General features: G+C 44.5%; 1 protein-coding gene across 2 annotated transcripts in view; it reads right to left on the reverse strand.

Annotated features, from left to right (window-relative positions):
- The window catches only part of HELZ (helicase with zinc finger), a 217,260-nt gene that overhangs the window by 184,668 nt on the left and 14,181 nt on the right, over positions 1-18,411 (reverse strand). For both annotated transcript variants that reach the window (XM_056851923.1, XM_056851917.1), the window contains exon 2: positions 5,566-5,793. In XM_056851923.1, the coding sequence (XP_056707901.1) occupies positions 5,566-5,775 (210 nt within the window). In that variant the 5' untranslated portion in view covers positions 5,776-5,793. The remainder of the gene's footprint in view (positions 1-5,565; positions 5,794-18,411) is intronic.

Consider the following 18,411-nt stretch of genomic DNA (forward strand, 5'->3'; position numbering starts at 1 on the left):
AGACCAAAAGGTAATGCCCTAAACTGCAAGTGTAGGCCGATGTAAGAGAAACGTAGGAACCTCCTATGTGATGGGTGAATGGGCACATGTAGGTATGCTTCAGTTAAGTCTATCAAAGTCATATGGGTGCCAGGGCGAAGAGCCTCAATGATAGACCTGAGAATTTCCATACGAAATCTTTTCTTTTGGACGAAACGATTTACGTATTTAAGGTTTAGAATCGCCCACCAGTCCCCATTTCTCTTAGGGACGGTAAAAAATATAGAGTAGATTCCCATGGACTTCTCCGGAGGTGGCACCTCCTCTATTGCCCCTATGTCTAGGAGGTGTGAAATGGCATTTAAGGTAATCTTGTGCTTTTCGGGCTTTTTATAAACTGGGGAGGTTATAAACCTGTCTTTGGGTAGTGTACGAAATTCTATAAGGTAGCCTGATTGAATGGACTGGAGGACCCATGTGTCCGCCTGGGAACTGATCCACTGTGGGAGGAACCGCTGAAGTCTGCCTCCCACAATGGTACTCTTATTGCTTGTTTCCTCTGGGGAACTTGTCGAACTTGTCGAATTTGTCCCCTTTGAATGACTGGGAGGGAGGTGGACGTCCGAACCTATTAAACCTCCGAAAGGAGCCACGCTGAGATGACCAGGAAGGACGCCTCTGATCTTGCCTGAACCTAGAAAGGGTGTGGGAGGAGCGGAAGGTTTGGGGATACTGAGTGTGCCTAGTATCCTTTCGTTGGTTCTTAAGCATGTACTTGTTCTTTTCTTTAGTATCGACTAGCATTTCGTCTAGTCTTTCCCCGAATAGTTTACCTCCCTTAAAGGGATGGGCTAGAAGTATGGCCTTGGATCGGCAATCGACTTGCCAAGGTCTGAGCCAAAGAGCCCGGCGGATGGCTGCGTTCGAGGCTATTGCCCTGGAGGCAAATATGAGCGCGTCAAGAGACGCGTCCGCCATGAATGAGGAGGCCTGCAGGACTCTGGATAAACCCTCAGCTACCCTGTCAGCAGTGGGAAGAAGCTTTATTAGCTTTTTGGTCCAAGCGTTAGTAGCCCGAGCCATAAGGGCCGTGGTGGTATTGGCCTGTATGGCGAGTGCGGAGGCCTCGTGGACCTTCCTAGAAAGAAAATCCATTTTTCTGTCTAACATGTCTTTGATGAACCCACCCCCATCTTCTGTAAAGAAGTCTGAGGTTTGGAGTGCAGTTACCGCAGCACCCACTACGGGGAGCTCTAACATATCCATTGCATATGGAGCCATGTCGTACAGTTTCTTGGCAGAGCCAGAAAACTGTTTATTGTGGAGAGGTTTATCCCATTCAGCTCTTATAAGGTTTTCAAAGTGTACAGGTAATGGGACCTTAACAATGTGGGAGTCTCCTTGGGGGAAATAATCCTTAGAACCTCTGCGTTTTATTTTTGACTGAGGTTCCTCCGAGGTCTCCGGTTCACTTAAAAGGTCTAGGGCAAATAATGCCTTGGCTAGGAGTGACTGGTAGTCCTCATGGTTAAGCAGTCTAGGCTGTTGTTCCTGAGTAGTGGCGAGTTCTTCATCAGAGATGAATTCGCCTTCTTCCAAATCCCCAGCTACAGACCCCCGGCTGGCTACTGAATCATCGTCCCTAATAGGCAGATCGGGCCTATTGGGCTTAGCTTTGAGGGCAGCCTTAGTTAGCCACTGAGTGGTAGATCGGCTGCAGCCTGGTTCTTCCTGTAGGGGGGAAGAGGCTGTAGAGGAATGGGAGGCAGATTCGGAACTATGGGAGTCCCCATGAAGGTTGATATCATTCCCTCCCTTCTGGGCAGCTAGGATCAGGGCTTGTAGCCTGTGGAAATGATCCTCAAAGGTATCTTTTTATTAGGGAATGGACCATTTCTTCAGTAACAGGGGTATTGTTTGGGGCCCCACCCTCAGCCGAGGGGGGGGTACTTTACCCTTGGATGTCTTGTCTGCCCACTTAGTAGAAGAGGAACCGGCAAGGACCTTAGAGGTCGAGGCGGCACTCTAAGATGGCGGCGGCGAGTCTTCCTTTTCCCGCTCTTTTTGTCTTTGTCCTTCCCGCCTGCCGCGCCACTTTTATCAGGCTTGGGGGGGGGCTGTGGATCTTCCCCTGAGTCCCGCGCCCAGAGTCCGCCTGGGCGGCTGCCGGTGAAAATTGGTCTCGCCTGGCTGCTGAGGGCTGCATCCCGATCATTATCGGAAAGAAGCTCAACTTCTTCTGAACGGGCGGCCATCTTGGCTTCTCTCTCCCTCCGAGTGCTGCCCTGAACTGGAGCAATTCAGCAGTAGCCGAAAGGTCCGGGCGGGTGCAAGCAAAAACAAGACACGGACAAGAGACAAATGGAGGGAAGGGAAGGAGAACAATTGGAGGAAAAAGGAAGGAATAAAGCTAACTCTGCTCAAAGTAAGTCCCAGCTAAGGCTGGGTCGTCCTCTCTCCACAAAGGCAGGAGAAAAACTGGAAGTGTGGGCGTTCCTCGCCCCGAGACAGGAAGTTACTTTAAGAATTAGTCCTGCCTCTCCAAGCAATGAGGACGAGAAACACCCAAAGTTCCAAGATGACCTTCCTTCAGAGCGGGAAAGCACAGGAGACGTCAGAACCCAAGGATTTCTGATATAGATAGGCCTTTAGGCAGGAAGCTTTCTCGACATGCTTTTGGAGTGAGAAGCACAAGACTTATAAGTCGATGGAATTTGGCCCTCTCCAAGGCATATCAGGCAGTCAGAATGCATGTCTTTTTTAGCCATATTCGTACAGCATTTGCGGCACTTTTTGAAGACAGCCCCCTTCTTAGACTGTTTAGGGTCATCCATTCTGACAGAAATTGTCTGAGGTAAAACTGAACTGATCGCAGAAACACGTTCTCTCACCGCGGCGACAGAAAGAAAACTGAGGGAAGAGTGCTCCCTCCCCCTTCGTGGTGTGTCTGTTTGGGCAGGAAAACATGGCCCAGTCGAAGGGGAGGGGGAGCGCTCTACAGAGCCAATCTTTCTAGAAGCTGAAAATCTTTCTCCATGGCTGGCCTGCGCATGTACTGTCCCATGAGGGACTGCACAGAAGCCATGAAGATGAACAGACAGCATGTCTCATGTCCATCCACCTACCATGAAAATAGAGCCCTCTCAATTTTTTAGGAATGGAACAGAGATTCTGCCTCAGAGGGTAGTTCACAGATGTGCCATTTCCTGCATTCATCCAGCTTCTCTGAAGATAACTTCAGAGCACTAGCCAGAAAAACTGCTGATTTGTTTGCCTGAAAATCCCTAGTTGAATGGCACCAAGATACAGACATCATAGTTACTCCCAGTACAAAACTTAACTGGTTTTCACTCTATTTTCCAATGCAAAGGGGCCACTCTGTAAGTCATGAGCACTGAACACACCAGAAGACAGAGACAGAATTCAATGAGATCTGAACACACTGGAAAAGTAGGTGGATGTGAACAAGATGCAATTCAACAAGGATAAGTGCCAAGTTCTACATCTGGGTAGCAAAAATGAGGGACATGCACACTAGATGGGGGATATACTTCTGGGTAGCAGTGTGTGTGAACAAGATATTGGGGTACTGGTGGACCGTAAGTTAAATATGAGCAGCCAGTGTGACACAGCAACAAAAAAAGCTAATGCAAACTTGGGATGCATCAACACAGGCATAACATCCAAATCTCAAGATTTCATAGTTCAATTGGTGCCATTCTAAGATCATATTTTACAAAAGGAGGGTTTCTTATAGTTCCAGCTATAAAACATTTCCTCAGCAAAGTTATTTCCCAACTATTATATGGCATTGAAGTCTGGGGTTGGAGTGATCGCCTGATTTCCAGCCTGGAATCTATCCAAAATTATTTTATGCAGAGAATCCTTGCTTTACCTAAAGGAACCCCTACAGCTCTGATGCGGGCAGAACTTGGCTTACCCTCTATACGAGCCCGCGTGCATGTTGCCCTACTAAAATACCGAAGAGCATCGTAAAGTTTCCACCAACATACTTGGCCATCTTAGCTTTGAGGCGATGCTCTCAAATGACGGGGCTTGGTCAACATTTTATAACAACATTCTCATTCGCTATTCCATCATGAATGACTCACAGGGTGTTCCTATCCCAGGTTTTACCATTCAGGATTGGGTATTCAGGTACGATGCCGCATCTGACAGCCAGATGATCTCCCAGTCTAAATTTTCGCCCTGGTTTAAACTGTTTAATAGGAACCATGAAAGCCCCCTACCTATCCAATATTTCTGCATTCAAGCTCAGAGCCGCTTTTAGGTCAATAAGATTTCAGACCATGCCAACAGCCATGTTAGCCGGACGCTATGCCCAAATCCCAAAGGCCTCTTGCTTATGTATTTGCGGATCCTCAGAACTCGAGGACCTCCCCCATTACGTGTTGTATTGTTCTTTGTACCATGAACCCAGATCTAAATTTCTTGTCTCCTTTTTATCCAAGATTAGCTGTTTTAGTGACCAGGAGAAGCTTTCTTTTCTCCTGTCCGATACTGACTTTGCTGTTACTTACGATAAGTCTCTTTTTGCCCTAGCGGCTAGGAAAATTCGAGCCAACATTGCAGTTAAACCACACAACACTTATATTTGATTTTTTTTTTATGTACTTGATTTTAACTGTTTTCTTGTTGAATCTGATTTTATTGTATCTAATTGATTGTAATGGCCTTTGGCTATAAATAAACCTTTAACTGTTGTACACAGCATTGGCCAGGCCACACCTGGAGTATTGTGTGAAGTTCTGGAGACCTCACTTCAAAAAGGATGTGGACAGAATGGAGTGGGTGCAGAGGAGAGCGACGAGGATGATCAGGGGCCTGGAGACCAAGCCCTATGAGGGAAGGCTGAGGGAGTTAGGAATGTTTAGTCTAAAGAAGAGGAGGTTGAGGGGGGACATGACTGCTCTCTTTAAGTATTTGAAGGGCTGTTACTTAGAGGAGGGCAGGGAGCTATTGCTGTTGGCAGTAGAGGATAGGACTTGCAATAATGGGTTTAAATTGCAGGTGGAGAGGTACCAGCTGGATATTAGGAAAAAGGTTTTTACAGTAAGAGTTATTCGACAGTGGAATCAGCTACCTAGGGAGGTGGTGAGCTCCTCATCACTGGCAGTCTTTAAGCAGAGGCTGGACAAACACTTGTCAGGGATGCTCTAGGCTGATCCTGCACTGGACAGATAGCCTGTATGGCCCCTTCCAATTCTATGATTCTATGAGGAGAGGTTTGGCAGTCTGCCCAAAACAATTAAATCAAATTGGAGGCAATTAATCTGCCTCTCTGAACTAATAGCCCTCCCATGAAGGTGCACCACACCACTATTTGAAATAGGCAGACGGAAGAAGAGAAACCAGAGCATGATCTTTTATTCCTCAAAACAGGGCAGCTAAGAAAGATAAGAGCAAGAGGGGCAAGCACAGTAGCCACACTAATTATAAAGTCAAGTGGTAAACATATGAACCCAGAAGGAATTGCTTGCTGGGTGGGTATCTCCACTTTTAAACATACAATAAAATCAGACTACATTATTTTACATTCAATTCAACTGTAAATAACACACTCACAAGTTGCAAAGAAGAAGCAATTCTATAGAGAAGACTTTCAATTTTGATGCGGTTGATTTCAGCCTGACATGCTTCCGGGAAGCAAGTGGGAGGATACTGGCTGAGGGAAAAAAGGGCTTCCGTGCAGTGCTTCACTGCCACTTCATAATCCTGCTGTTTGAGTGATTCACATGCTTGTTCACATGACTTCTCTGGTCTTCTGTCTGCCATGACTCAGCAACAGAAATCCTAATAATAATGAATCAAGAAGGTTTCAAACGTGTGTTAGCTCAAATTTTTAAAAAACAGTCTTTTACAATACATCTATTTATTCATGTGCTACCAACTGACTCCAAGCATAATAAACTCTTGCCCCTTTCCCCCCTCACTGGGTTAGATCCTAAGATCTGTGAACTCCAGCCCACTCATAGATCCGTATACTCTGATCCACTTCTTGCCTTCCCCTCTGCCACTAACTCCCACGCTACCCCCAAAACAGTGTGGGATGCTGAATGGGGAGGGCTGAACATTTAGTGGGAAATCCACAAAAATTGCAGACACCTCTGCCCTTGTGAGCAGAAATGTCTTTTGCTAGCAATAAGCCATCTTAGGATCCAAGAATTCTCCATGCACCACAAGCATGTCTTCATTTTAAAATACTGTTGCTAATCCATACCACTGGGATGAGACAGGCTATAATTTAAGGAGAAAGATACCCATTTCAACATCTCCCTACTATTCCAAGCATCACCATTACTGCACCAAGGCACTTCAATCACATTGATTCCTCATATCACTTTCACTGACAGAAGGGATTTCCATAAATGGAGCAGATGTCCTCACCTCCCCACTTCCATGGCAATCCACCCCACCCCAGTGCTGCTGTGGGGGAACAAGGAACCCCTAGGAACTGCATGAGGGTTGAGTTGGAGGTCTGCAGCAGGTGGGGGAATCAGCAAAAATCACTCCCCCTTCCATTTATAGCAATCCTGCAAGGGATTAAACCCTTTAGTTGGAAGGATTCTCCAGAGGTAGCAAGAGATTCATTCTCCCAGCACAAAAATAATTTTTTGGACAATGACATAATTTCTTATTCTCAATTTGATTTCAGTGGTACAATTCACATGTTCAGTGGTTTATGTAACTAACAATTTTTTTATTAACTTCAGCAGATCCCTGGATGTTTTACCTGGAAAGCTTTCACTTATGGTGCCTCTTGCAGCAGGCCTAAGAGTACAAAACCCTGAAAATACTCTGGCACTAAGGACAGCTATGCATCGCCTCCTGTGCATATGATCATTCAGTGATCCAGCTTTTCAGTTAGGGTTCCTGGGAGTCTAAAACACAGTGGGACAGTTTGGAGCAAAACAAGACACAGCTGGACTATGGGGAGCTTGACCAATCACAAAATGTTGGCACCAGAAAACATACTTGAGTATTAGGTTGATCAATTAAATAAACTGTATGACTTTTCTTATGGAGCTATGACACGCTTTGAGTCAAGAATGATACATAAAGAGGGAAATGATTCGCTACCAAAATCCCAAAGACCTATTTTTCATTAAATGTGGACTATAAATTTTTTACTTCGATAATGGCAGAGAGATTAAGAAGATTTATATCAAAATTAATATGCACTGATCAGACTGGTTTTGAACCAAAAAATGTATGATGTCCATTTTGTGATTAACGCCATAGAATATATGAAAAGAGAAAAACACTATGTTCATGTTTCTAGATGTTGAAAATGCATTTGACAATATTTTTTGGCCTTTTTATTGAAAAATTTAGAAATTTTAAAATGTGGTCCATGAACTGGATTCAAGATTCATGAACTGGATACAAGGAATTTATACAAAACAGCATGCAAAGATTTTAATAAATGGAGTTTTAACTGAAGGATTTCAAATAGAAAAAGGAAAACGCCAAGGATGCCCACTATCACTGCTTTTATTTATTCTTGGTTAGAGGTTATGGCTGCCAAAATTACACAAGATCTTAGAATCAAAGGGTTGAAAGTAGAAGGGGAACAATTTAAAATGAAAAGGTAAGCTGACGATGTGGTATTGACAAGTTCAAACCCTCATTTGTCAATGAAGCACATAGTTGAGCAAATTGAGGAATATGGAGCCTTCTCGGGCTACAAAATCAACAGGAAAAATATTAGAATCATCACAGGAAGCACAATTATGAAAGACCCAATTAAATATCTGGGAATAAACCTGGCAGGACAAAATGATACACTCTTTAAAGACAATTACAAATCAGTGTGGGAGAAGATAAAGATTTGCAGAGATGGACTTCATGCACCACAAGTTAAGAATTTCATGGCTTGGAAGAATATCGACAATAAAAATACTGCCAAAATTAAAATTTCAGATGTTACCAATTCACATACAGGACAAAACATTGAAAGTATGGCAACAACAAATAAATTCATATGGAATGGCAAAAAAACCAAGAATTAGATTCAAAGTCTTGCAAGATGATAAAAAGAGAGGAAGATTAGCTGTCCTGAATATTAAGATTAGCTGTCCTGAATATTAAATTATACTATCAAGCAGCGGGTTTGGTCTGGATTATGGAGTGGATAAAAAAAATCCAGAACAAAGAATAATAAGACTACAAATGGAAACTTGGAAGAAAACCTACTTATGGATTAAAAATCCAGGAAAACACCCCAAAAATCATGTTATCAGAGACAGACTATTTAGAACTTGGGAATCTGTGCGAAGGAGAATAAATCCCCCCAATATCACCACTGATGTCTTCTTTAGTAGCATATTATGACAAACATGTGAGGAAAAAAAGCTACTATTATATAATTTATGGAGATATGCTACCCTCACAAGGAGAGATCAAGATGTGGTAGAAGATAAAGGATGAAGGCAAAAACATACAATGGTTAATATATTTTCAACGGGATTACACGTACATACGCTGGCGGCGAGGCCAGTCCCGCCGACGGGTGAAGGTTGCGGGACCGCACCTCGCCCCTCTGCCGGAGCGGCCTCTCTGTGGCACCGGCAATGGTGCAGAGAGGCCACACCGGTGCAGGAAGGCGTTCCGGGAGCGGGCTAAGAGAGGAGCCGCTGATTAGGCGGCTTCCTACTCCCTTTCGGCCACTTCTGCCAACGCCGGGAATGGCGGTGCTGCACCTGCTTTTTAGCAGGTGCAGCCTCGCTGTTCCCTATGGGGCAAAAGGCCCCAGTTAAACAAAAAAAAAAAGCCGTGAAATAGCTTTTTTTTTTTTTGTTTAACGGCGTATGGGAATCAGCTTAGGAAGAGGCACCGCTGCGCCTCTTCCCCGCTGTCCCCGTACGCCTCAGCTCAGGAATGGGCTGATAGATACTGGAAAGAAATACATGCTGAAATGGAGAACATTTAAAAGACTAACAGCCCATTCCTGAGCTGAGGCGTATGGGGATGGCGGGGAAGGGGCGCAGCGGCGCCTCTTCCTAAGCCGATTCCTGTATGCCGTTAAACAAAAAAAAAGCTGTTTTCGCGGCTTTGTTTAACTGGGGCCTTTGACCCCATAAGGAACAGTGAGGCTGCGCCTGCTAAAAAGCAGGTGCAGCACTGCCATTCCTGGCGCCGGCGGAAGTGGCCAAAAGGGAGTAGGAAGCCGCCTAACCGGCGCCTCCTCCCCCCGGCTCGCCCCCGGAATGCTTCCCTACGCTGGCCTCTCTATGCCGTTGTCAGCGCCCTGGAGAGGCCGCTCCGGCAGAGGGGCGAGGAACGGTCCCACAACCCTCACACGCTGGCAGGACTGGCCTCACCGCCAGCGTAAGTACATGTAATTGCGCAATTACACGTACCTACGCTGGCGGCGAGGTCACACCTCCTCCTAAAGAGTTTTGGCCCAATTCTCAGGAATGGACTGTAAGGCTGCAATTCTGAGGGTGGGTGCGAACTGCATAGGAGCCAGTGTGACCCCGCACCTGCTTAAGTGCCAATTTATAATGGGATAAAGTGGCAAACGCCCTGACCTGGATGGCCCAGGCTAGCCTGATCTCGTCAGATCTCAGAAGCTAAGCAGGGTCAGCCCTGGCTAGTATTTGGATGGGAGACCACCAAGGAATACCAGGGCTGCTATGCAGAGGAAGCCACAGGCAAACCACCTGTTAGTCTCTTGCCATGAAAACCCCCAAAAGGGGTCGCCATAAGTTGGCTGCGACTTGACGGCACTTTACACACACACAAAGTGGCAAACACACCACGTCCTGGAGCGACAAAGCTCTGCCGGTCCCCGCCACAAGCACAGCCAGTCCTGAACAAAATCCTAGAAGAGAACGGCTGTGCCAGCGTAGGAGAGGAGTTCCTAGGCATTCCTGGGGGCAGAGCTGTCTTTGGGCAGCTTCCGAACCCTATTCGCCCCAGGAATTGGTGACACAGCCTGGCTATTTTCAATGGGGAATTTCCCCCTATTTTTCCTTTGTTAAATTTTTAAATACCCCTTTTTCCCCTCTGTGGTGGCTGGAAAGCCTCAGAGGAAGTGGCATGGCTCTGCCGCTCCGGCCACCGTGGATCTATCACCCTTTAGGAATGGGCTGCCCATTTCCTATGGAAGCAAAAAGTATACTGTTGGGCATCGTACAAAAAAATATTCCAAAAATTTCAGAACTGTTTAGATACATGATAACAGAAGCCAGAGTTACAATAGCAATGAAATGGAAAGCAGAAGAATGCCCCACCATAGTAGAATGGGAAAGCAAATTGGCTGAATATGAATATATTGCAAACGTCACAAACAATGTTAATAGGAAACCATCTAAAGAATTTCAAGAATAGAAATACTTAAAATAATAATAATAACACAGGTATACCTGGATTAAGTATTATTTGGAGGGGGAATCTCAGAAATATACAACAACAAATAACAGTATAAATAGTTTTATATATAATATGCTATATTTGATTCAATAATTTGATTTAATAACAATATGGTTTTAAATAATGTCTAACTTCAAAACGGCATTTTATTAGTATTACATAGACAACCTATTTGTATAATAAGATTGCTGTTATTATTGGGGAACTATTAATGTTTTTATAAATATGTAATGGTGTGTTACTGTGTATTGCATAGAAGAACTTTGTCATCTCTCTTTTTTTGGATCCATATTATTAGTTCTTATTTAGACGTAACAGAGGTAATGACTGAAATATCGGGCATTCTAATATCTATTTCTTTATTCTGTATTCTTACTCCTTTTTTACTTTGTCGTTTGTTTTATATACCTAATAAAATTTGAAAAATGCACTTACTGGGTCCATTAAAACTTATGATAGATATAAATTTGTTAGTATTTAAGGTGCCATAAAATTCCTGTTCATTTTTGCGACAACCTCAGTATGTGGAGTAGTGCTAATCAGCTTCCCACGCTAGCTAGGAAACTGTTGGATGTTAATGACAATAAAGCATAAATGTTTCATATTTTTCTTGTCTATCATTGCTCCTGGACCATGAATAGAAATATTATTTGTAGGTTAAAGGAGAGTTTTTTATAACCAATTTGAAAAGGCCTGTATCAGCTGTAATTTGTTGTATCCTTCCCCTGCCATGATAAAGTATTTCTTGTTCTCCCACATTTATCAGTTGAAAGGATATTTTATGCTGAATTTCCATAAACTTAAAAAGCTAAGTTGAATAATTATAGGGAAGGGAAATTATTGATCAGATATTTAGATAATATAAAAATCTCCAGAGAGGTATCCGTTGGAGATATTGAATGAAATAGAAACTACTTACAATTTAACAAGCAAAAGCATTCACTTGTTATGAAAAATGATACTTTTTATTCATCTCTAATAATTTCTTTTTCCATGTTTATTACTGTAACACACTAGAAACAAAGTATGCTTAAAAATAAGTCTCCTCATCTCTCCAATCTTACCATTAAACTGATTAACTGATAGTCAAGTAAAATTATAGCTGACTGATTACCCATTAATCATTGCTCCCTATTTATCATCATTACTGAACGAAATCCCCATTTATACTGGTAGTCTGAAATCTCCATTTATTCCGGCCATCTGAAGATGCATTAATTTTAACAGTCATTCTACCTCAAGTTTATATGACTTTACTAGGAAATATTTCTCAGTTTCCATAAAACTAATGGGAGAGAGCTGCTATATAGCCTCAATACCCCCACAGAACAATCCCACAGTTACATCCTTCTAAGTCTACTTAAGGGTAGCTCTGTTTAGAATCGTACTGCCAATCTGAGGACCAGGTTGCAGGATTCTGTGTCCTTATCTCATCTCCCAAGCTAAATTCTCCCACTAGCCTTAACCACTTTTACTGTTCTTCTTAACCATTGTCTAGAACAGAGGTCTGCAAACTGCGGCTCCCGAGCCACATGCGGCTCTTTGGCCCGTTGAGTGCGGCTCTCCAAACTTGGTTCGGAGCCCCTGCTCTTGCGCCCGCTCGCGCCGACAGCTGGGCTGCGGAGCCGGCGTGCCTGAGAGAGCAGGCACGCTGTCTCTCCCCCACCCCCGCCGTGGAGAATGGCCAGGTCCCCCTTTCCCTTGCCCTCAATGGTTGGGAGGCTAAAGCCTCCCCTCCCCTCTAGCCGCGCGATTGCTGGGCGGGCGGCTCAGCGGTTCCTGCCCCGCCCGCCCATCAGCTGTTGGGCGGGGCAGGCTTCCTTTGGTAGACCTGGCCTCTGGCTGAGTCCCATTGGGAGGCCATGTCTACCCACTGGCTTTCTTGGCGGTAGACCTGGACTCCGAGGAGGGGGAAAAGTCCCCCTTCAGAGGCCAGGTCTACCTACTGGCTTCTATGGGCCTCCGGAGGCCAGGTCTACTGCCAAGAAAGTCAATGGGTAGACCTGGCCTCCCAATGGGACTCAGCCGGAGGCCAGGCCTACCAATAGGCTTTATGGCGGTAGACCAGGCCTCCAGACGAGGACTCCGGACGGGGAGGGGGAAATGGCAGGGACTTACAATTTAATTTTTATCAATAAATAAGATCACTATTAAGTATGATATCAAGTTTTATTCAGTGTGCCTATAGTTTAATTAAGACTTAAAACTTTAATTAAAGTTTATTAAGTTAATAAACAGTGTACCTACCTATATAGTTTAAGTTTAAGAAATTTGGCTCTCAAAATAAATCTCAGTCGTTGTACTGTTGATATATGGCTCTTTTGACTAATGAGTTAGCCGACCCCTGGTCTAGAAGCATATTAAATACAAGATTTTCTCATTTGTGTTATTGTTCAGCAATCATCATATCTCCACACATTTGCAACCTTTTTACAACAGAAGCTATTTCATCTTCTACTTCTAAGCCAATGTAGACAAAGAACCTACAACATTTTATTTTTAGAAATGACCTCACTGCTACATTGTCTTGAAAAGTTTGTAATTTTTAAAAAGTACTCTTTGTAAACATTACAGAAATAAACCATATTAGAAGTAATTCTATAAATTTCCTGAAAGAAATATGATATGTTAGATATGGTCCTAAACGAGTTCCTTTTTATTAGAACTGAATGCTGACTCATATGATTACTACCTGGTGAATATACGATCTGACTTTTTAAGTCTTTACAACATATACCTAGTGCTATAGCTAAACACCACCCCAAGTCCACTAACATCCAAACTAAATAGATATACAAATTATAAGTGTCCAGTCACTATCTAGTAAAAATGGGAGGGGGGAGAAATCCTTCTATTCCCTCACTTTCTCTAGACATACTGATAGAGGAAACATTTTAAAAGTCATACTCTCACCCACAGTACCACCAGGTGTGTGTGTGTGTGTGTGTGTGGAAGCGGTACTTAAGTTGAAGGGGAAATATTTGGAGTGTTTACAACTGCAGAAAAGAAATGAATGAAAAGGGCGTATTACACCTTTTGGGATCAAAACTGGGTCGCCCCCCCACATACACACACAATATCTCTTTGGGAAGAGATGCCGCTTCCATAAACTTCCAGAGAGCTTCAGCCAAAGTGCCCTTCTCTCCCCCACCCCCTTCCAAAACTGCATAAAGAAGCGCCTGGCTGAGGAGGTTCAAGGACAGCTCCCCTCAAGGATGCCACCGGCCACTGGGACAAGTGTGCAGGGGATGACCAAGTGCGCAAAGCATCACCTGCTTCCACCCAGCAGCCCCTCTGCAGAAGGAAGGTCCCGAGGAGGGGAGGGGAGAGATGGAGAGTCCTGTCCACTCACTGCAGGCTACTGCAGCTCATCTGCTGCCACTGCCCATGCACGAGGTGAACCTGCGGTTAGGAGAGCTGCCGCTCCGGCTGGAAAGTCAAAATCCAGTAAGCGCCCAGCTCGCTCTCCTTCAGAAACATGTCCTCCAAACTCCTCACACGCTCCCAATGAGCATGTGCGCGCCAGTTTTGCACATGCCCATTCAAAAGGAGAATGGTGCCCTTACCGGATCCGGCCCATGCACGCCTGAGGAGGGGGAGGTAGGCTTCAGGCTGGCGCCTGTGGCCAGATCCAGCCCATGCGCGCCCGGGGAGGGAGGGGGGAAGGCTTCCGGCTGGCGTGCAGGCCGTATCCAGCCCCAGGAAGCCCAGAAAAGGTCAGGGGAGGGGGGGAAAGGGGGACTAGCTGCCTTGGCTCCGCAGGTTTGACACTTCTGGTGCATAAGCTTTCAAGTTCACTATTATGGAGATTGCATTCTGAGTTTTTAGATTTAACCTTAAAGCCCTTCATGACCTACCTACACAATAATTAAGATCTGGACAAAAGGCCCTGCTGTTGATTCCTACATTCTGACAGATGAGAATGGTGGTAGCCAAGATCAGGGCTTTCTCTGCAGTGCCCCCTACACTCTGGAACAACCTCCCTGAAGATACATGGAAAGCCTCATTTTTTCTGCCCTTGCCCAAGGGCTAAAAAACATTTCTTTTTTATATTGACTTTTGGCTAGTGGTAAAAGTCTTGTTTTGTAGATAACAAGTTTTCCAATTTTTGTTAAGTGTATTATTGTTTTACTGAGAGTATTTCATGGACCTTTGCAAACCAATTTGCATTCAAGACAGGAGAAGCAGTATATTAAAAAAGAATAAAATTGTTTATCAATCCTCAAAGACACTGGTCACAACTGATGAGAACAACTGACCAGCTGTAAGGGAAAATGCAGCCTAAGGAGGTCTTTATCTACACTATGACAGTTGTAGCTCTAAGCCCTTTAGCCAAGCCACATCCACACTGTTCTCTGTTGTTACTGCATTACATGATGTGGGTGGAGCGTGACAAAAAATTGAAATGGTACATATAGAAGACTTTTATAAATGTATGGAAAGCTGCAACTTAACTTGCTTGGTCCACCTTTGGGGCTAAAAATTCCAAAGGATCATTTTCTGGGTAGGAGCAGAATCACTAGTTGGGGAAAACCAAGCAATTTTACCATTTGCAAGCAAGCAGTTTGTATTTTATCTTCCAAGCATTCCAGGAATGCCAAGCATTTTTACATGCCATTGCACAAACCAGCTCACCAAAGCCTCTACATCATGCCACTTTCACAAACTGGCAATCAGTGTTAAATGAACTGCCCTACCCGCATTTCTTTAACTGCAATCATGCAAACAGATACTCTGCTAAAGAAACAGAATAAAGTACCACAGTTTCAAAATATATTGCTGATAGCCCAGTTTTGAATAATTTCAACATAGTTCAAGCTACACAAAAAAACAGAGTAATAATTTGATTATTACTATTTGACACCTGAGGTTTTTTCATTCTAACAGTCAAGACTAGACTTTGGGCTTTTCCACATGAGGGGTTTTTTCCCCCCATCAGATCTGGCCCCATACTGCTTTCATTTATCCCCTGATTTCCACGCACATTTTTCTGCCTTTAGTTTCCACTTTTTTTTCCTCCCTGGGTTTTTCCCATTTTTTTTAGATCCCTTTCACTCTAAGCTTTTTCTGATAAGAACAGATACTATGATAATAGCCAAAAGGCCAAGAAGCGATCTTTTTCTGGAAGCCGATTTTGAGTCACCCTTTTCCTTTTCTGTAATGTTACTCCCACACCCACTCCCAAGAACCTCCAGCCCACTTTTTGGTGACTGGACTGTCATCTTCTAACCACTCCCTCTCCCCTCCCAAAGATGAGTGGTTTCATTTTTTATTTTTTTAAATGGCACTAAAATATCTATACACTGCTGTAATGATAGGTCAAAATCAATCCAAAAAACCTATGCTGAATTGTATATAAACACCAAGAATAAGGCAGCACGATGGCTATGCAATACAAAACAATAACTATATTCAAATCTTATACAAAGGCCATACAAACTCACAAAAACACGAATAAACAATACATATAATCACAGGTGAAAAAACATTCCATAGTAATAAACCTTCAGTGACAACTTATCACTACTATCCAGGAGTAACATAACACAAATAGCTGGCTCAGAACGGTAACACCGTACAAAAACCAGAGAGTTACTCTAAACAGCGAAAGATGCAGCTTCACAGAACCAATTAGCTTCAAAACCGCCAGCGTTCCAGGCTACTCGAAGAAAATACAGGACTCGAGGAAAATACAGGTACATGTTCTCCAGATATTAATACATGTTTCGAGACAGTGCTATATCAGCCTGTAATGGTATACAATGTAACTATCACACCAGCTTTAAATAACTGTGGAACATAAACGTGTGGAACATAAATGAATAACATAAACCTAAACAATTATGTACAAAGGATTGCCTTACCCGCACACTAATCATATAAACCGTATAAAGAATATGAAACGGAAACTGCCAGGGGTTCAGGTGACGACCACCATTTGCTCCACAACTATGCCCCAAAAATGGCGGGGGGGGGGGGCTGTGATGCCATCAATGATGACAGCACCCTCCCTTGAAAATCCTGATTATTTAAGGCACATGTGGAAAAATATATAATGATTCCACAACTATGAAAATATAGAGGGAGGGCAGATGTGTGGAAGACCCATGCCCAAACTGATTCCAATGCTTGTGGATTGACTGCCAAGAAAATCAGGAGTAAGTTGAGCATCCGGGAAAGCACCTTGTAAAGGAAAACAATGCATTGTATGCCAAGTGCAATAAATTCAATTTTTTCCCTTTAAATTGGTAGTAAGAGCCCCGTGGCACAGAGTGGTAAGCTGCAGTACTGCAGTCCAAGCTCTGCTCACGACCTGAGTTCGATCCTGGCAAAAGTTGGTTTCAGGTAGCCGGCTCAAGGTTAACTCAGCCTTCAATCCTTCCGAGGTCGGTAAAATGAGTACCCAGCTCGCTGGGGGCAAAGGGAAGATGACTGGGGAAGGCACTGGCAAACCACCCCGCAAACAAAGTCTGCCTAGTAAACGTCAGGATGCGACGTCACCCCATGGGTCAGGAATGGCCCAGTGCTTGCACAGGAGACCTTTACCTTTAAGTCACTCAAGTATTCAGATAAAATGACAACTTTTCCAGACTTTTCATATATTTCAACTAGTGGCCCTACAGGGTGGCAATACCTTATTGTAGACACAGACATTTTCCACAAAACTCTATGAAACCCCTAACAGTTTGCATGTTTACAAGGAGGAAATATTTGACATATCGAGTGTGTCTATGCAAAGCCATATGCTCAAAGTGTTATGTTACATCATCCTATGCAACCACAACAGTCTGCTCACTTGCTCTCTCGATCACCAAAAATATAACCCAGCAATTTTCTTAGCCATTCCCAAACATCCACCTCAAATGAGGAAATATTTGGAACCAAGTGCCACCCACATGATTAGCTTGCTGAATGCCATCACATCATGAGGTGTGGGGAAACAGAGCACCATAACACTTAAGACGGAACTCACAATCTTATACCACCACAAAATGATTCTTCAAACAAAACACATTAGTAATAAGGCTCTTAGTTAAGTGCTACAGACCTTTAAGGAAACTGTCGTGGTCCCCCAGCACACACACACTGAACAGTTTCAAACCTCACAGGGGCAAGTCCAAAGGTACTCCAAAAGCCAAGGTCCAGACAAAGCAAACAGTTCACAGCAAGGTCAGGAGTGGATAGACATGTTGCTTCCACACAGCTACACCCTTTCCAGCTGCTTATCAACAGCACGCCACTCAGGCAGCCTGCAATTGTGCAGGGGGTTGGACAGGGGGTTTCCTGCATTGTGCAGGGGGTTAGACTAGATGGTGGTCCCTTCCAAGTCTATGATTCTATGATTCTAATGCCATGCACCTGCCAGCCACCTCAGACCTGTTCCTGCAAACACTCATCTTCGCTGTCAGTGCTGGGTCGGTACCGAGCTGCCAGTCTAGCACTTCACCTCCAATCCTGTAAGGTCCTACGTGTTGTTCCTCCTCTGCCATTCCTGAGGCTCCGGTGATGAGGAAGGTGAGCAGACAGGCAGCTGGCTTTCTGCAGCCGGCTCAGAGCTGGAGGGCTGAGGAGTTGCTGTGCTGGTTCTTGGCTGTGGGTTTGGGTCTGGCCCTGAAGGGGCTGCTTCGTCCTGTGCCACCTTAGCTGCTGGCTGTATATCGGTGTCCCCTGGATCTGGCTGGGCCATGACAGAAACATAGCGTCCCAGGTAGGGCTACTGCCCCCACACTAACCTGCTTCAGAGGGGACTCTGGCAGGGGACAGCCTCACCCAGGTACTGCTGAGTCAGGCAGCCTGACCAGGGGCATTAGAGAAAGGAGCAAGGGGAAGGCCATGCCTGGAAAAGGGCCGGCAATGGCCTCAGAGTATAGCAAGTCCAGTGTGCACCTCAGAAAAGAGGCAGGGCTCAGGCAGCAGCATGCACCAGGGAACAGGCTAGAGGAGGAGCCCAGCAGCAGCTTGGGCCTCCTGGGGCCTGCACAGGCCAGTACAGCAGGCTCTTAAAACCACAGGAGAGGTCCTGCCAGGGAGACC

This window comes from Euleptes europaea, chromosome 1, assembly GCF_029931775.1.
Source record: "Euleptes europaea isolate rEulEur1 chromosome 1, rEulEur1.hap1, whole genome shotgun sequence".
NCBI classification, from domain to species: domain Eukaryota; kingdom Metazoa; phylum Chordata; class Lepidosauria; order Squamata; family Sphaerodactylidae; genus Euleptes; species Euleptes europaea.